The sequence below is a fragment of the Heteronotia binoei genome, chromosome 4 (assembly GCF_032191835.1).
Source record: "Heteronotia binoei isolate CCM8104 ecotype False Entrance Well chromosome 4, APGP_CSIRO_Hbin_v1, whole genome shotgun sequence".
In the NCBI taxonomy this organism is placed as follows: Eukaryota; Metazoa; Chordata; class Lepidosauria; order Squamata; family Gekkonidae; genus Heteronotia; species Heteronotia binoei.
The window spans coordinates 135,849,233-135,875,940 of record NC_083226.1 but is presented as its reverse complement, the minus strand read 5'-3'; the positions used below and the strand labels follow the sequence as shown (position 1 = coordinate 135,875,940).

The following is a 26,708-nucleotide window of genomic DNA, read 5'->3' as shown; positions in this document are numbered from 1 at the left end:
AGCTGCTTTTTTGGTCGACTGTAGTCGTGGACGTTGATGGAATGGTTGCTTGGTTGGAGGAGAGCTTTCTGCCCAATATATCTAACTCTTTTCCTTCTTTCTCTGGTGGAACAGGGTGACGTGTCTGCTTCGACTTTGAAGAGGAATGGATAATCATCGAATTTGGAGAAGGGTGACTAAACAAAAATTTTGAATCTGGTGCATGTATCTTGTATAAGGATTCAATACGTTTGGACGTTGGAGGAACTGATGCCGGCTTGTCCCAAGCTTCCTTCAATGTTTCTAAATGGACAGGTAGCATTGGTAAGAAGGATCCTGCAGGCAAGTCAGCATGGACCAGGTCATGGACCACGTCTGATACCCTCGGCAAGTGTGTGATTAATTTTATGTTGAGTGTGTTTGCCATATTCGTGAGTAGATCCAGATACGCCTTGGATCCCTCAGATAGAGATAGGTCAGATGGCTTTGTAATGTCAGATGCCGGTGATGCTGGGGACGAGACTGAATGTAATGACTCAGAGTTTTCGGCTTTGGAGTCCCCTTGGACTTCTACTGGAGTTGAGGGTCTGTCAAGTACCGGTGTCATCACAGATAAAGGTTTTGTCACTGTGGTAGCTTGGCCTGAATGTATGAGATTTGGTATGTTTGGATGCCGATGGAGCCAGCGACGTCTGTCTCAGTTCCTGTCGGTGCTGATAGTAGGCTTCATCCTGGTACCTGCGATGAGGGTCTGCAATGTGCTTGTGATGGATGGTGACCGGGATCGAATCCGTATGATCTCGTCAGCAATCACATCAGTGGGCATCGAAAGTTCTGCTGGAACAATTGGTGCCATAGATTTCGATACCAATGTTGTAGTCATGGTGTCAGAAGTTGTAGGATCCGACTGGGTCCTCAAAGTCGACTTCAATGTTTTCGACTCCTGCTGTCGCTTTGACGATGGTTCCAAGTGATGTTTCTTCTTGGAGTCATCCAGCTTCTTAGTATGCTTGCTGGACTTAAGCTTACTGGGAACCGATGCCATTGAAGCTGCCGGTTTTGCCACGTGCCTTTGCGGGGTTAGGGAAGGTGGTGAACTTTGGGACCCAGAAGCGTGGGACATCACAGGCCGCAGTGAAGATTCTAGAAGATCTCTTCAGCCTTGTGGCATGGTTTTTTCTTGCCTGTTTTCCGAACTGGCTGCAATGGATACAGGCATCGGTTCTGTGGACCTCCCCCCAAGCAAAACAAGCACTGAGAGTGACCATCTGTCGAGGGGATTTTCATCCCGCAACGGGTGCACTTTTTGAAAGTGATTTTTGGATCCTTTCCTTCCATACGCCCGGGGGGTGGGGGTGGAAAGGGAAAGAAGGTGAAGAGATAGTAAAGTGGGTAAGATTATATATATATATATATAGAGAGAGAGAGAGAGAGAGAGTAAGATGAAGGTCGAGGAAGGACGATGGTAAGAGGTAAGAAGGCTAGCAAGTTGAGGAGATGCAACGAGGAAGGACTATCCTGGGCGGTGGTTAGAAAGATCCACATATCTGAATTGCAGCGTTTTTTATAAAAGTGCTTGTACACGGAGGCAGTGTTCCTTTCACAGTCAGCTGTGACTGCTGCCTCTTTTGTCACAATGAAGTTTCATTCTGTTCTCCTTGTCAGCAACTTACCAAGCATCATAACTAATTTGCCCACCCTAGGATGGCTCTTTCGGAAAGTATTGTATTGGCATCAGATGCTATGGATTAGTTCCCCTCAGCTCTTGCCAACACCAGACTGATCTGTTCAATTTATGTACCTACAATATTGTTTTTTACTTCTGACCATCTGGGCCAGCGTTTGTTCTTGGATTGGGGGAGGCACACCTATCTGCTCTATTCTCTTTCATCCCCCACAGCAGCAATTCTGTACAGTTTTACTACTTTACTATCTTATTGGCTGCATTTTTCCTTTCTGTAGCTGATCCACAAACTGGGTGGGTGGAGCGCCTTCCCCTCACTCCAGGCATGCGCAGTGGTTACCTGCTCCCCAGACTGGGAGGGAATGCGATTTCCAGTGGTATTGCTGCTGTGGGATATGAAAGAATGGAGCAGATAGGTGTGCCTCCCCCAATCCAAGAACAAACACTGGTTCCCTCTGCTCACAGAAGGTGGAGTTAGTGTCTAAAATCTTAACCTTTTCATTTTGAATTAAAATGAATCAACTGCAACAAGGTTGTTGTTTGGGTTTTTTAAAATACACTAAGAATTTCAGCTAAACACTAACTAACATGGACTGGAAAAACAGGCAAAAATTCCTGAGATTAGGCTGCAAACAATAAAACACAGAGGAGACACCGAGAGTCATTTTAAGCAAATAACCAAAGCATAAAGATTCTGAACAATGTAAAAGCACTAGACGCCTGCATGGGTCACTTTCCTTACCTCACTATTCTGAAGCATGTGGAGACATTCTTCGACAGAGCGTGGCTCTTTAAGCATCTCAGTGTCAGGTTCTATTCTCTTGATAACTGAGGATGTTTCTGTGGGGGTACAATTGCCAACTACAAATGTGGCCTTCGTTGGTGACTCTGGTAGGTGAGGGTTTACGGATTCATCTGCATGACATGAATCAAAATGAGAATTTGAGAAATACAACCTTTTTTCTTTCTCCCTAACTCCAGAAGTTATATATATATATAATTTAAAACATCATGAACTTGTACCTTTTCGCTCTTTGGCAACTGGAACCCCATCTAATTGTCTGGGTTTGGGATTGTGTTTTAAAGGTAAAGACAATTTTCTGCAGCAGTTTTCAGAGATATTTTTCTGGATCACTAAAGGAGATGTTATAGGGTTCTTCAATGACAGTGTGGATTCCATTTCTGTCTGCTCAAAGAAGATGTATTTGACAGCAAGCAGAAGAGCCAAGCCAAGTGTAATTACTTGCTCAATGTCCATACTGGCCATTCTAAAAAGAATGAAGTTAGAGGGAAATCATTTCTTACAGTGCTTTAGCTTTCACTGCCTTAAGAAGATCTAGTTAAACCAAGAAAAACCACAACATTGAAGAATTGTTGCCAGTCCCCTTTGCCCTCACTTCTCTGCCAGCATTTTGCTTATATATAACCACCAATGCTATGCAAAATATCAGAATTATAATAATACTGTGTGTCATGCTAAATTTTGTTCTTTTCCATAGAGACAGCATAACAAATTATCATAGAAACTACATGGAAGAATTCCTGTATAGGAACAGTGGAATTAGTATCTGATGGACCACCCAGCACCATGCCGCATGCTGGGATTCTTGCAAAGAATGCAGGACAAGGTAGCCCTTGGTCTCACCCAGCAAGACACCTCTCTCCTTATCCAAGAGTGCATACTCACTTAACAAAATCAGTTGTGCCACAATATAATTACAGCATACACTGTATCTGTAAACTGAAATTAACTTGTAACCCATGCAAATAATAGTTCTGTTTGCTTTTTTAAAAAACTGGATTACTGTCAATATTTCTGCTTCAAAATTAGAATACCATTTTGAAATTTTTGATGAAATGATACAATGTAGGTGTTATTATACCATCATGTAGGTGTTATTATACCATCATGTTACATAATCTAGAGTTTTGCAAAAATATGAAGTGAAATCCAGTACGACAAATGCAATGCAGTGTACTAGCAACACCCTGTAATCATACCTAGAAAGGTAGAATTGCCATAGAGAAACATTAGGCTCAATTCTCTTATGTGCAGTTTCATCTAGTCCCATCGAAATTTCTGATGTGCTGTTCTGAGCAGATGGTTCTGCTATCCAGCGACTGTGAGCATGTACAAGAACCAAACCTAGAGACTTAAATTTTAAACAGACATTCTAATTAGTTTATTCACCCAGTAATATGAACCAATATCTGAAGTACTGTACACATATGAAACTGAAGCTAACCACAACACTAAAAAATGGTAGATGCTATTTCATGGTTATTTTCAATGTACAGCAATCTTTTACAATATAGACTGACTTTGCAAAGAAACAGTCAATACAAGATCTGTGTTCAGTTATTTATTCTTTGTTTGTTTGTCTGCAGTTTACATACATTTAACATTTTTAGGTTATTATAAACTCTCCTCTAGAGAGCCAGTTTGGTGTAGTGGTTAAGTGCGCGGACTTATCTGGGAAAATCGGGTTTGATTCTCCAGTCCTCCGCTTGCACCTGCTGGAATGGCCTTGGGTTAGCCATAGCTCTGGCAGAAGTTGTTCTTGAAAGAGCAGCTGCTGTGAGAGTCCTCTAAGCCCCACCCATCTAACAGGGTGTCTGTTGTGGGGGAGGAAGATAAAGGAGATTGTGAGCCGCTGTGAGATTCGGAGTGGAGGGCGGGATATAAATCCAATATCATCATCTTCTTCTAAGCTAGAGCAACAGAAACATTCTGCTATTGACAGCATATGCTAAGAGTAGAGAGTATAATTTACTAGAATTTTTTACACGTCAGGCTTTGAGTCTAGCCATCTTGTTACTTTTCTCTTTTTAATCTGTACACTTGGGCCAACTTGGTTATGCTCTGAATTTGCTACACTTCGGTAAATCTCAATCATTCTTGATTGAGAGCAGCTGCCATTTTTGTTGTAACAAAAGCAAAAAACCTTACCATAATCATTTTGACTCTCTGAGTAACAGGATTTGGTTTGTTTTCTTCCTCTTCTAGAACTCGAGCAAAGTGACTAAGCTGCCATATGGGACGGCCTTCACGACTTTCCCGTGAAAGCTGCAGGAACACAAAGTAGTTTTATTCAGCAATGATTCCCAGGACTCTCCTGCTCCACCATCGTATTAAATGCTAAATGGCATTAAGTAGAATTTTTGGTTAATATTTCAAAATGAAAACTAAGTAACATTCTAGAGCAACTGGTTTTTAATTCTCTTGAACATTATACAATGCTGATTATTATATATAGGAAAATGTATAAAAACGGTTTCCTAAGCTCTCAGAGGTTTAAGGCGCCCAATCCTCCCCTCCTCTCCTGTTTTTTCCCTTCTTTAATTGACATTCTGCTACTGTCAACAAACCACACTGGCTGGAATATATCTCTAATGAGGCTTTTTTAAATTTACAAAGTCATATTTTGTTGCATACCTAGAAAGTGCCACAAGACTGTAGTTACCGGTCCCTTATCACATGTGCAACCATACTGTATTGCTTTCATTATTCACACAACCCACCTCAGTTTACTATTGGATAGAGTGGTTATAATGGTAGCTAAGACGATCAGTATACAGGTCAATCCAACACTTCTGCAGATGGAGTTATCTGGGGTATGGAACCTTTGACACCTTCACCTTCTCAGTGAAATCACACATACCTCCCAAAAGCCACTCTTGAGTCTAGGGACCCTTTGGGACACCATAAGATGAAGTAAAAGCTTCCACAAAGGTTGGGGGCAACTTCTGATTCACTCTTTCAGCAGCAGTCCCACCATACTGCATCCCATACTGTTGCTAAGGATCTCCTGATCCACCAGAGCTTTAGTTGTGGCAGCAGTGGAGAGAGGGGAGGGCGACAAAATGTGGACTGAACTGAGAAAGGAAAAATAGCAAATCTCTGTTCCATCAACTTACTCCATTTGCAGAACAGCTGAATCCAATTTGGGTTGTTCATAACAAAATAAAGCATATGCATTAATTAAGATAGGAAACAAGCCAGTGAAAGGCCTCCCACACAAGCAACCCTGGAACAAATAAGAGAGGCACCCAAGTATGTCATGCACAGCTTCCACTTATTTTAATGGGGCCTCTAAGAATAATTTCCCACTAGATTACACATATACTACAAATGATGCTGAAATGATCTCACCTCCAACACCAAGGACACACAAGCAGGAAAGAAGGTCATAAAAACAAAGTAGTTGGCAAGAACAGACAGACACCCAAAACAGCACATGATTTCAAGCTGTCTCACTCCTGTTAAGGAAACAAATACTGAACCATTAGAATCAGTGGCAGAAGTCATATGAATACATGACATACCCATCCCAAAACCCTCTGCTTTTAGAAATTCTGTTCCCCTCCCATATGGCAAGGAAGCAAACACTGTACCATAACAGAATCACATGATACAATATGGAGAAAAGACAGTAGAGGCCACAGCGAAAGAGGTAAAAACCTCTTGCTACTTTGATTAATAGGGGTGTTTTTTAAGTTACTGGCAGGAAACCATAATTAAGCTGATTTTGGTTTCTGTAGACAAGAACAAACTGCTAGAACAATGTTCATTTTTTCAATGTAGTGGTTTCTTTCTCCAAGGTCATATATACTCCTCTTCATACCACTGACAAATGTTGTGTGCATAAATATTTGTGTTAAAAAAACTGTGACCACAACTGGAACCCCGGCAAGCTGTGGGTCAGTGTTTCAAGTAACACTTATTTAAACAGATAAACACAGCTTTTGCTAAAGGCCTACATTCCTGCAGAATCCTGTCAAGGCAATCAAGAGGGGAACAGAAAGACTGTTCCCCCCCTCCCTACTAGAAACAACTGTGTTCCAACTGCCCAACGCCAGGCCCGTAGCCGTGGGGGGGAACGGCCCCTCTATTAAAAAACCCCCTCCCCCTGTAGGGCGCCTCCATTGGAAAGCCCGGGGGGGGTGGAGTTTGCACTGAGGGCTCCTCAGCCCTCAGTGCAAACAGGTCCATCTTCCCAGCGGGGCGGGGGGGGGGGAAGGAGTTTGCATCAAGGCCTCCTCTCGAGAAGCCCTCAGTGCAAATGGGGCCATCTGCCCTGCTGGCCTTTTCTGCGCTGCCGGGAAAGCTCAGCGGGGGAGGGGCTCCTCGAGAGAGAGAGCCAGCACGAACAACAGGTGGACACAGTAAGAGAGGTGCAGAGAGAGAGAGAGACAGAGGGTCAGAGTGAGAGAGCAGCCAAGCGAGAGAGAGAACATCAGCCCAAAAGACAGGGGAACAGAGTGAGTGGCAGAACAGCAGTATAAGAGAGAGGAGGACAGACAGTGGCAGAGAGAAAGAAAGCGGGAAAGCAGAACCGTGCCCCCCCCCTAATTTTTCAGCTCCGGGGCCCCTCCACTCAAAATTTTCTGGCTATGGGCCTGCCCGATGCCCAGGGACAGACATAGGAGAGAAAGAATACTGTGTTGATCTGATCTATTGTAAGTCGATCTGGAGATAATTTGAATTAATGGTAAAAAAGTAAATACATAACTGATAACGGACACACATACCAATCACTTTAAAATTTGTCTGTAACTACTAAGGAAAAGAAAGGGAAAAGCTATTTGTTGTTGAATTATTCTTTATATCATCAAGTGCATCAAATAAAACTGGCTGACTAAATACTGTAATTGCACATTCACAGTAGATCATTTGATTAATTTGTGTCATGACAGGTATAAGGTCTCTGCCCATAGCATACTGATGCCAGGCTTTACCTTACTCTCTTGTACCTCCAGAATCAAAGTAGTTAGGCTGTCTTTCAAAAAATCTGCCCAGCTTTTCTTGTGGTTTATGTGCATATATATTTTGCATATATACCATTTGAATATGCACATAAACCACAAGAAAAGCTGGGCCCATTTTTTGAAACCCAGTCTAACTACTTTGATTATGGAGGTACAAGAGAATAAGGTAAAGCCTGGCATCAGTGTGCTGTGGACAGAGAAGAGATGAAGGGGGGGAATCAAAACATCTTTTTGCCCAGTATTTGCAAAAGCAGACAGCCAAATGTTTGCAGAAGTCAGAAAGGCATGAAGATCTGCCTCAGCAACCATTAATCAGAGCTCTCTGTGATGGGAGATTTCACTGAACTGTCATGCCTACTGTAACTGCTCCAAAAAACAGGATCTTCTTCCCCCTGCTCATTTTAAAGCAAACTATCTCAGTGAATACCTAATTGATGAACCAAAATCTCCTTATTTAAAACGAAGGTACTTTGGCAGATGGAGGCTGTTGCTAGCCTGGGACATAACAAATCAACAGGAAAAGGACAGTATGTTTAAAGCAGGGATGAGAAAAACTAGTACCTAAGAGATGAATGTTTTTGAATCTCTATTACTAGCAATCTGAGGATTTGGATACAGATATAGTTCCTTTTCCCCCTAGAATTAGAAAATCAGGGCACTATATGGCTTATGAATGGGATTCTAAAGCAGGAGAATGCTAGCTGTATCACCAGGTTAAGAAACTCTTCTTCTGGTATTTCTCACCATATGTCACACACTGACCATTGATCAAGGACGGAAGACAGAGGACTACAAGAAAGCAGCACTCCATAATCTTCCCCTTCCATAAAAGGATGGAGTAAAAATCATGAACCCATTTTGGGTCCTCAAAGGAGAACCCTACAGCAACAAAACCCCAAACGACACTAAAGTCAGCACTTAAAAACACACATACATGCACACAAAAGGGTTTCCAGTTCAATTAAATTGCAAAAGTGTCATAATGCAGTCTGCTGCTTATAATACATTGTCAGGATTCTGAAACTTGCAGCAAAATTCCTGTTCAAAGAACTGAGCACACTCAAACTTACCAGACATTGTACCAACACCAATGACAAGACACTCAACAAGAGCGTCAAGTGTAAACGTAGGGCCCAGAATTGCCATTCCACGTGAAATATTGTCTCTCACTTCATCCTACCAATAAATAAATGAATAATAGTCATTCAGATACAAAGGGAAAAAGAGTCATCTAAACTGACAGAGAGAGTAAGCAGATCAAAAAAATCCAGCTGCTTAACATATAAACATCCCCAATCTGTACCTGCTCACAAAGGATTAGATGGCCTAAGGGCAGGCAACTGCAGCACATGCTGTGAAGAGGTAAGGTACATAACTCGTAATCATTTTGCGCTATGATTTAAGACACTTGCTGTATATATGGTCACAGGCCACTGAAGTAACAGGCCCAAAAATGCTAAACCAGTGTGAAACAGCATGAAAGCAAACCCACAATTTGCTCAAGTGGATGAGTTGGATGTCAAAAACTGCATTTTCTTTCAGACTATGAAATCAAGACTGAAGATTTCACACATGAGAGAAACAGTGCAAGTTTGAGGGCTTCCTGGGTTGTTCTCATGATATCTGAATTTAATCATGTTTAGCTTATCACAGTTTACATTTCCGTATTAACACCTAGAAATAATAATTACAATTAGTTGTTTCTTGTTGTCATTATTAATGTTGCAGTTGTTAATGGTAAATCATTGCCATTTAAAAGTCTGACTGACACCTCTCACCAGCCAAGAATGTAAATCAATTTGTCCATTATGTAATTCACATGCTTTTTGAAAATCTGGACACAAATTGATTGACAAGGATTAAGTCACATTAATCTGCTATTAAACAATACCTCTGAGCTACTTAAAAGTATATTTCAAGATCTTCCATCAGTCAGCCTACATGCCTTTTCCAATTCAGAATTAGATATGCTACCATACAACAAATAATAATAATAGTTAAATCTGTGTGGAACAATAAGGAAATCAACATATTTCTGTTTTCGCAAACATGCAAGGCCACTGACAGTTAAGGCTGCAATCTCATTCACTGTTACAAAGGAAATCCATTAGCCCCTGACAGGCTTATTCATCATAAATTCAACTAATCCCTTTTAAAGCCATTTAAAACAGTTGCCCTTATCAGTGGGCAGCAAACTCAATACAACATGCTAATTGTGGACAGTATTTTCTTTAGTCTGACAACAAGTACAGACCACTGGTTATAGTACTGGACCAAGGGAGATGGGCACTTAAACTTCCACTCAGTCAGAATTGTGGGAATAAGAGGGAGACTCATGGACCGTTTGAAGGAAAGGCAGGGTAAGAACAGAATAAATGAAATCTCTTGTAGTCAATTTACAAAGTGACCCTGAATGCAAGTGTTACTAAATCTTTTAACCATCCTTGGAGAAAAGGAGCACCAGCAAGATTTAAGTCTACTTTATTTGTACATTTTTTTAAATTAAAAAAGCAGTCCTTCCAATCTTATGCTCTAAAATTCAGTTTTCTTGTTACAGAAATGGAAAAAAACTGGCTTACCTGTGAACTGGAACTGAGTGCAAATTTGGCTAATGCACTGGCTCTGGAAAGGTCAATCAGAAGCAGGAAAAATGGCAAAGCTTCACTGAAAAAAATGTAAAAGTATATTGACTCTTTAAAATACACATACAAAACTAGAAAATGTATATTGGGAGACTGTTATTTTGGGCCAAAGAATTTACACCAGATTTAGCTGTGCTTTAGCTTTTAGACTTCAAACACGTATAGAACACAGCTCTGTGAAAGGTTCTGTGGACTAGGTACATTCATTTGGCACACCTGATCTCCCATCTGTTTGCTGAATAGAAAAGGGTATGGAACTCAGAGACTATGGACACAGAATGGTACAATTTCTGTCTTTTGGGGGATGAGGGACTCTACCAATGATTCCAGTGTACAAATAAGATTTTGCAGGTCTAGGCCAGGACATCCGACAGCAATGGGAAACATGAAGCAAAAACACATGGGAGGGGGATGATGTCATGGGGAGGGTCACCACTTTGAAAGTGGGATGAGTGGGTCATCCATAACTTTCAATCACAGAAGTACCTGTTGTTAGCCTGCCTAAACTCAGAGAGGCCCATATGGTGCCCTCCTGAGGGAATCTGTGGTTAGCGTGGCTGTGACCTACTGGAAGCTTCTAACCTCCTTTAATGATTTGGCTTTACATCCTCCCAAGCTCGCCGATCGGCATATTCCAGTTCTGGCGTATGCTGACGACGTGCTTATACTATCCAGGACGCAGATTGGTATGCGAAGAGCCCTTCGCCATCTAACCCAGACCAGTCTGCAGGAAAAGTTGGAAATTAATCTAGATAAAACCAAGGTTTTAGTTTTCGTCAAACGTTTCAAGGCTCATTGTTGGTTTCTAAATGGTAAACCCATTGAGCAAGTAAAAATTATTAAATACCTGGGGGTGATTTTTCATTATCAGGGTAAGCGTTTGGCACATAAGAACTATGTTACACAATCTGCGCAAAGAACAGCTGATGCCATCTACCGTTTTTATACCTCCAAAGGGGCCAAATTCTTGCCTGCAGCATTAAGGTTGCATACTGCAAAGACCAGGGTCCAGTTGCTCTATGGTGCTGAAATTGCCCCTTATTTAACCACCAAGCTGTTGGAGATAGTACAAACTAAACTCCTGCGCAAGCTTCTGTTTGTTCCCAGTTGTGTGCCAAACACTGCCATCAGGTTGGAATCTGGCGTCCCAAGCATCGAGACGTCTATGTGGTTAAACACCCTTTGTTACTTCTTGAAGGTTCTCTCAAAGCCAGGTGGCCTTCCCCATCTGATTTTTTTCGACTCTTTTGTGGGAACTTGGGAGAAAAGGTGTCTAGATCATTTTAGACTCTGTGATCTCTCCCGAGTCCCTAGCAATGATGGAACTGAGGGATGCGAAAGAACTTCTGCGCCTGAGGTTGGTGGAGCTTGAACTGAGATCTGCTAGAGCTAGTCTTTCTGCACACATTTTCTTAGGGAAGCAAGCCGAAGTACTGTCCCCAGCCAATCTTTTCAACATCACTATCCCAAAATATCGGATAGCTTTCTCAAAAGCACGACTCAACGCACTTTTCTCTTCGGTGCTTTTGGGACGTTACGCTGGGTACCCATATCTGGAAAGATTGTGCCCCTGAAATTGCAGTGAGGTTGAAACAACTCTCCACATCGTTTTGCACTGCCCTAATTATAATGACTTGAGGGCAAGATTAATCTCTCCGATTCTTGGGTCCTTGGCGGGCAGGCAGGAGGATGAGCAAATTGCCTTCCTCCTGTCTGACGCTCATTCTGATGTTTCATCTAAGATTGCCCGTTTCTGTTATGCTGCTCAGTTGGAAAGGACGGAAATTGAGTGTAAATCTTGGTTATGAGTTTTAACAATATGTGTAATAGTAGGAGTCAGGAATTTTGTGTAAGAGGTGATGGGTTTGTTTTTATGATTTTGTTTTTGTTTGTATTAAGCTGGTCGGATGACCGTGAATAAAGTACTACTACTACTGGAAGCTTGTAGACTTTTCAGCCACCACCCTTCAACTGAGGAACTCCCTCCTCCAGGAGGAGAGGCTGCCCTCCAGATTAAACCAGACTCCTTTCTTTTCTAAAAATCCTCTGAATCAGACTGATAATGAGATGGTGCTTGCTGAGGCTTATTCTTCTCTGCTGTTTAGATATTTTTATGTCATTCTATATTGCTTCTGTTTTAACTTTGTTGTGAACAGCCTTGAGAACCTTCAGGTGGATAGGCAGTTTAAAAATATGTCAAACAAAAAGGCAAAATTATTCCCAAGTGGTTTTGTGGGCATGCACACTTGCTTTGCTGCATTCCACCCATCCAGATCTATAGAACTGGAATAGTTGGTTCAGCTTTATTCAGTCAGCTGAACTGCCCCTAAGCAACTGAAGCCCTACTGTTTAGAACATGAGAATAAGTACGTACTTCAAACCTGTCAATTCCTTATCAAGGAAATGAATCACCACTGTACTGAAGACAAAACTGGAGAAGATTGTGAAGAGTCCAGCAATACCTATATAAATGATATGTAAGAGCAAGGCATTAAACAGAATGCTTTCTAAAGGGAACACAAACTGCCAGAATTGAGACACAGATGTGTTCTTACCCATTATCATCCAGACCTGCCCAAATAGCTATGCTGCTGGATATGAAGAGATCACAATCCCTAACATTAATTTATTTGTGGACAGTAAGCTTATTCCTTAACATTAATTTATTCCTTTGTAGATAAATCTACTTTTGGTCTGAAGTATTTATCATAATTTACAATATCCATTACAGACACTTGCTTCTTTCTGTGGTACTGAACATTAAAAATGGCTTTAGTATATGGCTAGAAAGCACAACAAGCCATACTAAAGTCATGGCAGTGCATTCATGGGAGACCTCCTGGAAGCTTCTTGAGAGCAGATAGATTCTGTTTAGCAGTATATTAACAGACCCAATTCAGCAACCTTTTACATGTACTGGACTCAAGTTTGAGTGATTCACAGGCAAAAACTTTTTCCTGCACGGCTCATTACTGCTGACTGAAAACACAACAGCCAATTTTTTTCCTACATTCACTGATTCTTACAGATATGTAAAAATCACCATATAAAATCAAAATACTTTACCCAAGATATACTTTGATCCAAGCTGTCGCAGATTCTGAAACTGGAAGTATATATAAAGGATTGCTATACAGCGTGTGATTGTCAGGATTATGATATCACTGCTCAAAACATCCTGTAAGAGATAAATGTAATACATTTCAGAATGGTAATGGTGTCAGTCTATTCTAGCAAAGTAAGAAGAGAATCTTGCAGCACCATAAAGAGTAACAGAATGACTGTGGCATAAGCTTTTGTGACTTTATTAGTTCGGAAAAACCAACAAATCCTAGCTATTCCTCTAAAGACTTATTGCCTTCCGGTGGACTAAACCAGGGGGCATTGCAGAGCAGTGTCCAAACCCACATGAGGAAAAAGAAACAAAGGTTATAGAAAGACAGGACTTATATGTGTAAAGTGGACAGATAGGTGCTCTTTTTATATCCCCACTGGAAACACCAGACCCAGTCACCCAGGAGGAAATTGTCCCACTGAAAGGTGGAGCCAGAATACCTTCAAGGAGAAAGTGTTCCAAAGCTGTAAAGCAAAAACACACACTAAACTACGCCTGGAGCAACAGAAGTCTTGGAAGCCTTACTGGATCTACCTTTCACTCCATAAGAAAGGAAGGACATCTTCTAAATGACTTGGATAAACTCCACTGGCCCTACTGACATCAAAATAATGCCAGTCCCTCTGATTAAGATAGCTGAGCTTGAGGCAGAAAGAGGGCAAAACAAGCCCCTGGGAAAATGACAATTAACCTTAAGAATAAAAGATGGATCTATCCAAAGAACAAAACCTCTCTTGGTTAAAAACACTACAGCCAGGAAAGCCATCTTGATAGACAGAAAGACTAAGAAAACTTTCAAGAGGGGCTCAAATGGAGCTCCGGTTAACACTTGCAAAACGATGTTAAGACACTAGGTAGATACTAGGTGTATACAACAGAGGTAGCTACAGCAAAAGAAATTGCCAGATGTGCAATTAGAGTGCTGGGGAACAGCTGAATTCAGAGACTTAAGGCCCAGATATAGATGCCCCTGAAAAAATTCTAAAAGAGGGAAGACAGAAGCCGACAGAGGAGGAATGCCTTTTTCTTGGCCCCAAGACCAGAGGATCTCTGATATACAACTATGATCATGACAGAACCAGTTAAGAACTGGATATCTAACACATGCTCCAAATGACTCAAATCTCCTAGCTCAGCCCTTCCACCTGTACAACTGAAGGTAATCTGGTTTTTGCTAAAAGAAGGGATCTTGGCTGAGATGATCTATCCAAGTTGGTAACTTCCTAGAAGTATAAAGTGGGAATCTGACAAGATCCACAAAGCAGGGCCAATGGCTCAGGCACCTTAGAGTAATCAAGATGATGTTTGAACATTCCTATCAGATTTTGCAAAGCATTCTTGAGAGCGCCAAAAAAGTGTGTGCAAAGAAGAGGAATATACAGCCAACTTTTACAGGAGCTTTGGAGGGCTATCATCATTAGTCTGAAAAAAATCTCAAGATCTTGACATTGCCCATGAAGGCAGACAGACTGACTGTGGGGTTTCCAAAGTATAAAGATAAGTCATCTGAATGCTGAGAGCCCTTCTGCATGAATGTTGTCCATGCTTTTAGTGTGCAGGACCTGATGTTATGAATCTCTGGAAGAGGGCAGCCTCTCTCCACATCACTGAGCACTGGAAATCCTGTTTGTTCACATAAGCCAGCTGCTAGGCTGCCTTGGTGTATCTTCAGATGAAAAAGTCAAGGCCTCACACTGACAAAGCATATATATAAAACATTTCCAATTTCTCCTAATTATCTTCCTCTTCCTTTGCCTTGTTAAATTTTGGCCTGTGTTAAAGGCAAGACAGCTGCAAAAGGAAGCAGGGGGCAGACCATGAAGAATCTGCAAACATTTACTGGCGAGGAAGAAGATAACAAACCTTATCAGGAATGAGGCATAAGCCTCCTAGTTCAGCCCTAACAAAATCTTCTTTTCAAGAGCGCCTGCTCCCTAGTTGTTAAAGAGAACACCCCATGGTCTGTTTCACTGGAAGGTAGTAAAGGCAGAACTATTAATCATTATGGTGCCATAAGAATCTGGTTTCTCTCTTTTACTCCTTGCCATATTTGGTGAACTGAATACTTTTTTTTTTTTTTATTATTATTTTTTTATTTATTTAAGATTTATATCCCGCCCTTCCCACAAGTGGCTCAGGGCGGCTGAGGAACACTTTTTAAGCAAGGAACACTTTATCGTTATGTCCAAATCAGAAATTAGGGTTTCTTCTCTTCTCTCCTAAACAGAATGCCATACAATAACATAATTTTGGTGCATGTGTGGGGAATTGTGGTTCAGCTGTAGCAAGAAGTGATGGTTTGCCAGTGAAACAGAATATGTAATTATTGACTAAAGATGTGAAGTTCAGACAAAACCTGGGTCACAGCTTCCCGAGGATACTGTCATTCCACATACCCATCATGGAAAAACTAGAAATCTTAAAGAATGCTGAAAATATTTCTGTTTTTGGAATGAGAAGAACAGTTTTAAAGACAAGGTTTTATTCAGTTAAAATGTAATATGAAGATTTTTATGTAAGATAATCTGCAGTTAACAATTTCTGTGTAAAATGGTAGACATGTACCATCAATTTACAAACTTGAGCTAATTGCTTGCGTGTGACTTATTTTGTCCACACTCACCCTTGAAAATGAATTTCAGATAGCATAATTATATAGATAAGACATTTCAGTAATATATTTAACTTCTTACTTCTTCAAGTTTGGGGCATTCATAATTCCATCCGCAGATCTTATCATTCCCAGTGAACATCTTCATGGACATCATGCAGATAGTAAGAGTTACAGTTCCCACAATGACCTCCCACGGATGAGAGGCCACAAAAAGCCCATGCATTTGGAAGAGACTTGACAGCATCTTCGAACTTGTACCTGCAAATCTAGGACTAAATAAAAAGAGAGCATAAAATACTATTAAGCAATTTCAGGTAGAATAAAAATGAAGGAATTCCTCAACAGATTGCAATCTGAAAAAATCCTACATTATTGGTCAGAAAACAGTACTTAAATAATTTATTTATGACAATAATACACAAAGAACTACAGAAGAGATCTCAGAGACTTTAGAGCAGGGGTGTTAAATGTGCGGCCTGTGGGCCAAACTAGCCCCCCAAAGGCTTCCATCAGCCCCGCGGGGCTCTCCTCTCACCCCCCTCCTGTCCTCATCCTGCGAAACTCCTATGCTGCCGACAGAGGCTAAAGCGGGAGCAAAGTTGCAAAGAAAATGTGGAATGGATTTCCCATTCAGGCCCACTGGCAGAGCAGACTGGAATGATGAATCCAAGCCATGTTTTCCTTGCAACTTTGTTAAATGGAGAGGTTTAACTTTCCAGCGTTCCTATGTCAAGCTGAAGCTTCCTGGAGTTGTGTGCTTGCAAATCAAGTGCCTGTGCTCTGAGTCAGCTTTGTCTCTTTCTCAGTGGAATGAGAACGAGTGCCTAGTGAGTACTCTAACTTGGGAACACACAGCCGAAGGAGATATTACACAGCAGAGCCATTGCTAATCTGAGTAGACCTGAGGGCGGGAGCTTGCAATGCCTTGCCATCTCATGTTTTTTCCAGACTGAGAGCATTTTTAAATAGTTTTCTGCTGTGTGATCCTTGTGCTTTTCCTTGATGTTTTATTTTTAAAATTGCATTGTAAAATCCCACTATTCCCCCACCTTTCCATTTTAAACAAATTACTGCAAGAGTTTTAAGCATGCTTGTATTTTAAGTTAAAATAATATATTTAATTGTGTTTGCCTGTGTCCTATATAAAGTCTATATCTCCTCTATCTGGCATTTTAGGACATGCATGACTCGGCCCCACAAAGTCCCTTTAATATCAGATCCAGCCCTCTTAACAAATTAGTTTGACACCCCTGCTTTAGAGGTTATTATACGAGATCACACAGAAGCTATTCTTACACACAGCAAGATGTAATTTACTCTGACTCCTAAACCTTGTAACCCTTATACCACCCTTTTTTATAATAAGCATTCTGGCAATTAGGGGTGAGCGCTCCTAAGGACTTGCAAAGTGAATGGAATATTTTTCAACTGCTCTGCAATTTGTTGGCTCTAGTATCCTAGGCTTAATTCTCAACCTGTCTGTCTTTCATTATTGTCATCCCAAGGATGCCTGAGAAACAGTCCAGGTTAATATAAGATGTAAAATCATTCAAATATGGGAGACAAGTTTAGACTCTTCTTTGTCATATTGTAGAAGAGAGTTAGATTTATAAGCTGCATTTCACTCAGAGTGGCTTACAATCTCCTTCCCATCCTCTCCCCACAACAGAGAACCCTGTGAGGTAGGTGGGATTCAGAGGGCTCTGAGAGAACTGCTCTTCAGAGAACAACCCTGGGAGAACTGTGACTAACCCAAGATCACTCAGCTGGCTGCATATGGAGGAGTGGGGAATCAAGTGGGGAATCAAGATTAGTATGCCACTCTAAACCACTACACCAAATTGGCTCTCTGCCTGTTGTCTGCCAGCACCTGGGGGACAAACATACACATGCACAACCTCATCAGACGCACTGTGAAGACTGGCATTCTGATTCCAGGGATTGCCTTATCAGACACTATGGAACAGCACAGCATGGTTGCATTTACTGTACCAAGCTTTCATAGCATATGAATATATGACAAACACAGTTGCCAACCCATTACTGTGTAATATTTTCATGGCTATGTGCATACCCTGACACTATATGTTATAGGTAACATTCCAAATCAGAATTTTGCTGGTCTCTCTCTCTCTCTGTATGTTTGTATGTATGTATACAGCAACCCCAGAACTGCACCTCTAGGATGACTACTTCATGTATCCTCTCTTCAACTTGTTCAGACTTCAAAACAAGAAGCACATATGAAGCACAGCAAACACTCTGGTAGCGAAATTTTACAACTAGTCACTTCTGTGGATGCTTGTGAGGCTGATGTGAGTAGGAAGGTAGAATTCTGAATGTCAAACAATTTTATGGTGGGCGGAGCTCAAAGCTTTACTCTGCTTTATTTTATTTTAAGATGTAGTTTTCAAATACTTGGTGGCACTCCCCCAGGTGGAAAAACCCCTACATTAAGTACTTAAAACTGTATCTTAATATGAAAAACACTTATTCCAACATAAGTTTCAACTTTTTTTCATTTATACACAGTTGCCAACGAAAGTGGCAACTGTGTATAAATGTGATGGAATGTACACAGAATACGTAAATAAGTGCACATGCACATTACATATATCTGAACACCTGTTAACTACATATAGTGAGAATTTAGAGCAACATAGGCAAAATTCTTTTATTGAAAGAAGTTTTTATCTTTTAATGGCAGAATAATTAAGGAGTAGTTTGGAAAGTTATTTTCCAGCTGACAACTGTAATCTTTGGTCAGTATGATCCATGAATTACACTGAATCATACATTAATGTCTCAGTAGAGAAAGCTCTGTAATAGAACAATGTTTTCAAAAATTGTTTAATTATCTAATAAATCAGATTAGTTAATTTCAGCCTCTCCAAATGTGTCATTAGCCTTTTCTGGACTATGAAGGGAAAACAATAGGTATGATTTACTCTGCGCTCAAATTAGTATGTTTTATAGTGATATCTGAAACCACAACACATTGAAGGTCCAGAATATTTCGGGTTTTACAATGCAATTCTAAAAACACTTTCCTGGGATAAGCACCGCTTAACAGACCTGAGCAGGATTCTGAATAGACTTGTTCTATTAGAGCCATACAGTCCCCTACAGTGGACTTTCAAACAGTCCATCCACTGTGGAGAAGATGCTCCTTAAGAGAAGGCCTTGGAAAAATCAATAAGGAGCACTTTGCTGTTACTGTTTGATGATGTCTTTCACTTATATTTAAAACAAAACCCTTTCTTACTCAATTCAATCAGCCTCAAAGCAAAGAAGTTTGTTAAACTCAGTGCCAATAGATCACCTATACCAGGAACAAAACACATGACTTGAATACACCACACTGAATAAAAACAACAATTTTATCTTGAACTAATTAAGCCTCTCAACTCCTTATGCACATACATCAGTTCTACAAATAGAGAAAAATTATTTAGCAGAATTAGGAGTCAATTATGCTACACAAGGTGTTAAAGCAATACTGATAAATGAATTTATTTTGTATAGATTCAGAAAGTGTTACATACGAACATTGAGGTGAATACTTTGAGACCATGCCAAGAAAATCCCACTCAGTCCTCAAAAGTCAAAATAGTTATATTGTTCAAGACTGGTTTCTTTAACTAAACGAAATAAAAACCACTTCCAATAGACGCAAAACCCTAATATGCTCGGAGACCCGCTGCTGTCTAAATCTTACTTTGCTGTTCACTCCACATTTTCAAAAGGCAAACGTAAACCCGAGCGAGGAAAATAACAATGAACAGGAGTTACCAAACACTCCTTCATTTAACCTAACATTCTTGGCCAGTATTGTTGATAGCCTTCTTCTGCCTCGGAACATCCGAAGCCACAATATTCTCGAATATAAGAATACTTGTTCTTTGAGAGCCTGACTCTGCCTCCTCTCACAAAAGCACAGCGGCGTTAGCCCAGGGAACGTACAGTCGCTGCCCCTTGGTGCGGACCGAGTCATCAAGGATGCGCTGCCCTCCCACAAAGGGACTAAATAGGGAAAGGGCGGTATATAAAACGCAGGGTGGAATACGTGAGGGTGGGGAGGCAGAAAAGCCGCCTGCAAGCCCCCCTCCCCCAAAAAACCCCAGGCAGTGGGATTTCAGGAGATCACGCCTTCGGGCAGCGGACAAGGGAAGGTGAGAGCGGCCCCGCCCGGAAATCGGCATCCTCAGAAGAGAGAAGAAGCTCCCTCCGCACGTCTTACCATCGTCCAGCGACCGCGTCCACTGTGCATTGGTGCTCCGAGAACGCCAAGGCCCGACCGGGCTCTGAGGCGCCGACGCTTCCCCAGGAAAAAAGAGGAAACAGTCGCTTGACCGACCGTCCCGTGTAAAGGTCCCCTCCTGCCATTCATAGGGCTGCCTACACCGCGCCTGACAAATTCAGCCCTGAGCCCCCAAGAAATCGCACTCCTTCGCATCGGTTCTGTTCATGGCCACATTAAACACCCTGAAGGGCATCGCCTACCTCGTTCAGCGATCAGCTGCCGGCTGGCAACTAAGCAGCCACCTCCTGCCCGTCTCCCTTTTCTGCCGCAGACTGAAGCAGGCGCTCGCGCTGTAGCAAGGACACCCGGCTGGCAACGCCACGGCCGGTGCCATCGCCCGATCGTGCAACCAATGGCAAGCGCCCGGGCCGCCTAATTTGGTGCACGTCATCGGCTCCGTCGCCATAGTAACCGGCGAGGAAAGCTGCGCAGCGCCCGACTGATCAGGAGGGGGCAACGCGCCATCTCGCCACGGGGACACCCGCCAATGAATCGCGCAGCAGATCAGCTCGTGTGTCCTTACTGGTCCGTCGCCTTTTGACTTATTTGCATTTGGGCTTCCGCTGTCCAATTGGTTTTGTGCTTGGCAGCGGGAGAGAAGAAAGCTCGGGAGACTTTATTTCCATTTGTAAAGCAGCGATTCTTTCTACGCTTTGCTGTGTAGGTCCGCGTACTGGCCAGGCTACGAATAGGCTGCCAGTTTTTGTTCAGCAAGCACAATTTTAGTACTTTTCCTGTGCTTTTGCTGATGCATGGCGAACAGAAATGCAGTCCACCCTGCTGAATTTCTGCCTGCCACGTACCATGTGAAGTCACAAGAACACTGCCAGACTAAAGGCTGCAAACTTACAATTAAAGCACATAACTAGACTGCCCTTGACAGTTGCTGCTGTCGTCAATCTCGCCCAACTTTTCAGGCCTTTCGGGTGCCAGGAAGCCACAAGGTGGATTTCTGGCTACTGTGTTTATCACTTGATAACAGGGTTCACAGACTATAAGGAAAGTATGTGTGTATACAATTCAGTTTAATCCTTTCTTATTACAGAATGATGCAACCTTCAGTTTCCATCTACCCTGGTTTAAGTGGGCTATTTTTTCTTTATCTTTGCTTGGGATCGGAATACTGCTGTATGTTAAATGTTTTATAAAATAGCAGACCCTATTTGCTATACAGTACTAATGTAGGCATATCTAAGTAATTTACACTGCAGATGTAAATAGTTACACCTAAGTCCATTCAAGTCAATGGCAGTTTTAACAAATGTAATTATTGTCAGATAAGGTTAACCAGACCCCAAGTGGGAGCAAGAGATCTGATTTTGAGGGCTCCTATCTGCCACTGGCCAGCTGGTTTGGTTCCTGTCTTTAAGAGTCAGTGAAACTCAGAAACCTATGCTTAGCAGTAACGGAAAAGAAAGCCTCTCTTCTCAAAGTTTTAAAAGACCTTTTTGAAGAAACAAATTATCTGAAGCTAGTGTGATTACAAAATTACCTAAGTTTTATTATGGGTTTGTCCCATATGTCCTACACCTGATTCCACCTGTCTTATTCTCCCCTAATTTAAATAAAACATGTTTATTTTGAACTTTCAAAAGCTTCTCATGTGCCATTTCAGAAGGTGAATATATGAAGGTGATTGTGTCTCTTCCCTCTGTTCCCCTGACTGGGCCAGTATTAATATCTATCAATTAATTGACAAGAGCCCCATGGCGCAGAGTGGTAAAGCTGCAGTACTGAAATTGGAGCCCTCTGCTCATGACCTGTGTTTGATCCCAGCGAAAACTAGTTCAGGTAGCCAGCTCCAGATTGACTCAGCCTTCCATCCTTCCGAGGTCGGTAAAATGAGTACCCAGCTTGCTGGGGGGAGAGTGTAGATGACTGGGGAAGGCAATGGCAAACTACCCTGTAAAAAGTCTGCCGTGAAAACATGGTGAAAGCAACATCACCCCAGAGCCGAAAACGACTGGTGCTTGCACAGGGGACTACCTTTACCTTTTTATCAATTAATTGATCAATCAATAGATATATAAAAGTGACTGGTTGGGGCCGTCATAGAAAAAAAAATAGATAGAGGCAGGGCTTTTCTTTAGAAAAAGCCCAGCAGGAACTCATTTGCGAAGAAGAAGATGATGATATTGGATTTATATCCTGCCCTCCACTCCGAGTCTCAGAGTTGCTCACAATCTCCTTTATCTTCCTCCCCCACAACAGACACCCTGTGAGGTGAGTGGGGCTGAGAGCTCTTACAGCAGCTACCCTTTCAAGGGCAACCTCTGCAAAAGCTATGGCTGACCCAAGGCCATTCCAGCAGCTGCAAGTGGAGGAGTGGGGAATCAAACCTGGTTAGGCCACACACCCTGATGCCAAGCCAGCTAAAACTGCATTCCTGTGCATTCCTGCTCAAAAAAAGCCCTGGATTTAGGGGTTGATCAGCAAGAAAGAATAAAAAAGGGAAAATCCTGTGCATGAGGGAGGAAAGAGGATTGCCATAGCATGTAATTCTCCCATTATCAGCGTATCCCCCATATATCCATCTGATCTCCATTAAAAACTGTGGATGCAGGTACAGTTTCTACTATAGTCTGTTGCTGTGGTGCAACACTAAAATATGTTTTAAAAAAAAAAAAGGTAGTCCCCTGTGCAAGCACCAGTCATTTTCGACTCTGGGGTGACGTCGCATCACGACGTTTTCACTGCAGACTTTTTAATGGGGTGGTTTGCCATTACCTTCCCCAGTCGTTTACACTTTCCCCCCAGCAAGCTGGGTACTCATTTTACCAACCTCGGAAGGATGGAAGGCTGAGTCAACCTGGAGTCGGTTACCTGAACCCAGCTTCCACCAGTCCAACAGGACTGCTGTTGAGTCCTGGGTGGTTAGGCCAGGCAGCAGCAGCAGGAAGGTGCGCTCCTCCCCGGGTCCCTGTCCCCCAGCGCCCCAGGCTCCACACAGCAGACTGAGTGGCGGCAGGGCAATTCATCACCCCCAGAAGTCCAGCGCCCTAGGTAATTGCCTAGTTTGCCTGGTGGCAGGGCCAGCCCCGAGGCTTTGGTTCCCCCAATGCAAGTTAACTTCCACTGTACACCAGTGAAAGCAACATGGAGCACGACCATCTTGGTTGCTCAACTACAGATCTTTTGCATCACTTATTGTTGCAGTGAAACAAACACTTCAAAATAGGATGAGGGGCAGGGTATGTGGAACTGAGCAGATGGAAATGACAGAACAGAGTACCAGTGCAACTCCCAAGAACAGGAGGATGAGTATTGTTAATGGCGGTCGATGATTTATTGTTTAACCAATTGGGTTTTTATAAAACTTAGTCATCCTTGCAATAAAAACTGAGCATTAACACTCAACATATAAAAACAAATCAAAATTATGCATATGCGCACTATGGGAGAGATTAACAGTAGCAGAAGTGACCATTGCAAAAGCACAAGGGAGGGGGAGTGAACATCCCGCAAAAGAAAATCTGTGTAGTCTCCCCCCCCCCCCCCCCGCCCCGGGAAAAATTAGAGATGAGAGCACAGGGCTCAAGTAATCCCAACTGCAGAGTGTCACTCATTCTCCACTGCAGTTGGGAATAACTAGGTCCACACCTGCTCATTACTCACATATAGTAGCAGAGTCCCACCTGGGTCCCAGAACAATTAGAGATGGTAATACAAATAAAATTTAATAGCCCTGAAAATCTAAAGAATCATTGTTTACACCAGGCAAGACCAACTGTGTCAAACTTAAATAAAATAATATTTCTTTAACCTAGGTAACAATTTACCTTCTGTTCTGATGAAACTAGGGCATAAAGAAAATATACATTCTTCAAGCTGCCTACATCACTTAACTAACCCAGTGAATGTTGTGATAAGGGGAAGTTTTTTTTTTTTAAACCACATTTGTACAGATGGTATTCTTTTCAAAGTACAATATATATTCTTACGATTGCATTTCCCCTGTGTGTTGGAAATGCTGGTAAACAAGTAAAAATCCTACACAGATGAAAGGAGTACCTGAATGTTTAGGCTTATTTGACTGAGATATATAATAGGATAAATAATACTTAGGTATTATAATCAGAGATCCCTTCAGTGGATCTTCTGGGTTTTATAAACTGCCCTAGAAGATAGAGCATAAATTATTTGATTAAAAGTCTAATTATAAGCAGTAAAGCTGTAATGTACTCGATGACGAGACGTGTTGAAGGCAACATACTTTATTAGCTGGTACATCACAAGAGAGCGAAACGCGGGCCAGGTCCCGCTTTATATACAATACCCGGAACAGCCCTCCAACTGGCCCAGTCCAATCCTGGCCAGTCAAACTTCCCGCCACAGATCTTAATTGGCAGAATACTTTTGCGCGCTACACCGAGTGACCAGGGGACTTCCTCTGGTCACCTCTGCCACGTTGCTGTGCAGTACTTCGGGATCTCATTGCAAGACACAACACTCATCCCCCCCTAGTCCAAGATACATAGTCCTTCAAGTAGGCCGGGGCCCTGTGTTCCCGGGTTGACCGCCTCTGGGTTATTTGGGGCGTTGGAGCTGCCGCCGTGGAGGGGGTCTCTTCTCGGGGACTTGACATCGGTGGATGGCTGCCCGGCTCTGGTTGCGGTTCCGGAACCACCAGTCTGGGTGGGTCGTACTCCCCGCTGGTTGGCCCTTCCGCTTGCATCATCAGTAGGGTCGGCGCCTGCGGGCCCGGTTCCAGGGGTTCCATTGCTAGCTCTCCCCTGCTCGCCACTGGCACTTCCTCAACCCCTGTTGGTTCTTCCGGCAAGGTGTGGCGGTGCAGCTGGTCTATGTGCCTCCTTAGGATCTGACCCTCCTCCAACGAGACCTCGTACGAGCAGGACCCTGTTACCCGAAGCACCCAGCCAGCAACCCACTCTGGGCCGCTTGCGAAGTTCTTTGCATAGACCGGATCCCCCGGAAAGAATCCCCGCACCGCTTCCCTGACTTCGGGGGAACTGCGGACGTCTGTGGCCCTGTCTGGGTGTAGCCTGTCCAGCCTCGTAATCAGTTTCCTCCCCATTAGTAGTTCGGCGGGGCTTGACCTGGTGACGGGGTTGGGGGTAATTCTGTTGTGAAATAAGAAGGCTGCTAGGCGGTGGTCCCAGTCCCCCTATACGATGCAACCCAGGGCCTCTTTGGTGGTGCGCACCATGCGCTCTGCCTGGCCGTTGGTGGCTGGATGGAAGGGGGCGGACCGGATGTGCTTGATAAGGTACCTATTTACAAACTCCCGGAATTCCCGGGAGGTGAAAGCGGTCCCATTGTCTGTGACCAGGGTATCGGGGATCCCATGTGTGCAAAAGGCCCTTCGCAGGGCTCTGACCGCTGCTGCTGTGGAGGTGGAAGCTACGGGGATCACCTCTAGCCACTTAGTATATGCATCAACCAGGATGAAGAATATTTGGCCCTGGTATGGCCCTGCAAAATCTAAGTGCAGGAGGGACCACGGCTGCCGGTTGGACTCCCAGCAGTGAACGGGGGCGCTTGGCGGATCGAGCCGGGATTCCTGGCAGGGTTGGCACCTTCTCACCCACCCCTCTATCTCTTCATCCATACCCAGCCACCATACGTAACTGCGGGCCAGAGCTTTCATCCTCACTATCCCCGGGTGTGTTTCGTGTAAAGCGTCTAATACTTGCTTCCGCATGGGGGGGCGGGGAACCACCACCCTGTTACCCCAGAGTATGCATCCCTTGTATGTGGATAGCTCGTCTCTGCGCGATGCAAATGCCCTGAATTCAGTGTCCACTTTGCCCGTAGGCCACCCCCTTCCCACCCAGTCCAAAACTCGTGTGAGTATACAGTCCTTGCCTCTGGCCCGAGCCACCTCAGTGGCGTGGAGGGGCTGCTCGGGTAAAGACTCCAGCAGCATCACATGGTGGGCCGGGGCAGGATCTGGGTCCATCAAGGGGAGCGGCAGGCGGCTAAGGGCGTCAGCGTGCCCCATGGCTTTGCCCGGGCAGTGCACCAGGGTGTATGTGTATGAGTTCAGAAACTGGTTCCACCTCAGGACTCGCTGTGATAAGATTTGTGGGGTTTGACGGTCTGGAGCGAGGAGGCCCAGGAGCAGCTTATGGTCCGTGGCAATCGTGAAACACCTACCATACAGGTAGTCGTTGAATTTGTGTACGCCCGCCACGATTGCCAAAGCCTCCTTGTCAATCTTAGCGTAGTTGCGCTCTGCGGAGGTCAGGGTTCTCGAATAGTACACCACCGGAACCTCCCTCCCATCCGGGAGTTGGTGTCCCAGAACTGCGCCCACTCCGTACAGGGAAGCATCACAAGCCAAAATCAGTGGCAGGGCTTCGTCGAAATGGTGAAGCACCGCATTGAAGACAAGGAGGTCTTTGACCGCCTGAAAAGCGGCGCCTTGCTGCTTTCCCCAAATCCACGGGGCTTGTTTATCAAGCAGCCTGTGGAGGGGTTCCGCGATGGCCGCTTTGTGGGGCAAGAACGAATGATAGAAATTTAATAACCCCAAGAAACTTTGTAGCTCCGCCTTGCACGTGGGAAGCGGGGCGTGGACTATCATCCTGGTCTTGTCCTCCGTCGGGTGGATTCCCGCGGCATCAACAGCAAATCCCAAG

At 43.4% G+C, this 26,708-nt stretch overlaps 1 protein-coding gene across 2 annotated transcripts in view; it reads right to left on the bottom strand.

Moving 5' to 3' along the window:
- Positions 1-20,390, bottom strand: part of HMGCR (3-hydroxy-3-methylglutaryl-CoA reductase) — a 39,987-nt gene extending 19,597 nt beyond the window's left edge. The window contains exons 1-11 of one of the 2 annotated variants that reach the window (XM_060235819.1): positions 20,307-20,390; positions 15,883-16,075; positions 13,141-13,252; positions 12,449-12,536; positions 10,012-10,096; positions 8,503-8,608; positions 5,817-5,923; positions 4,614-4,730; positions 3,665-3,816; positions 2,687-2,931; positions 2,406-2,578 (exon numbers count right to left, since the gene is read on the bottom strand). In XM_060235819.1, coding sequence (XP_060091802.1) covers positions 2,406-2,578; positions 2,687-2,931; positions 3,665-3,816; positions 4,614-4,730; positions 5,817-5,923; positions 8,503-8,608; positions 10,012-10,096; positions 12,449-12,536; positions 13,141-13,252; positions 15,883-16,047 — 1,350 coding nt within the window. In that variant the 5' untranslated portion in view covers positions 16,048-16,075; positions 20,307-20,390. Of the gene's footprint in view, positions 1-2,405; positions 2,579-2,686; positions 2,932-3,664; positions 3,817-4,613; positions 4,731-5,816; positions 5,924-8,502; positions 8,609-10,011; positions 10,097-12,448; positions 12,537-13,140; positions 13,253-15,882; positions 16,076-20,043; positions 20,124-20,306 lie in introns of those variants that run through there. The other variant, XM_060235820.1, reaches the window with a different exon arrangement.
- Positions 20,391-26,708: the final 6,318 nt, after the last annotated feature.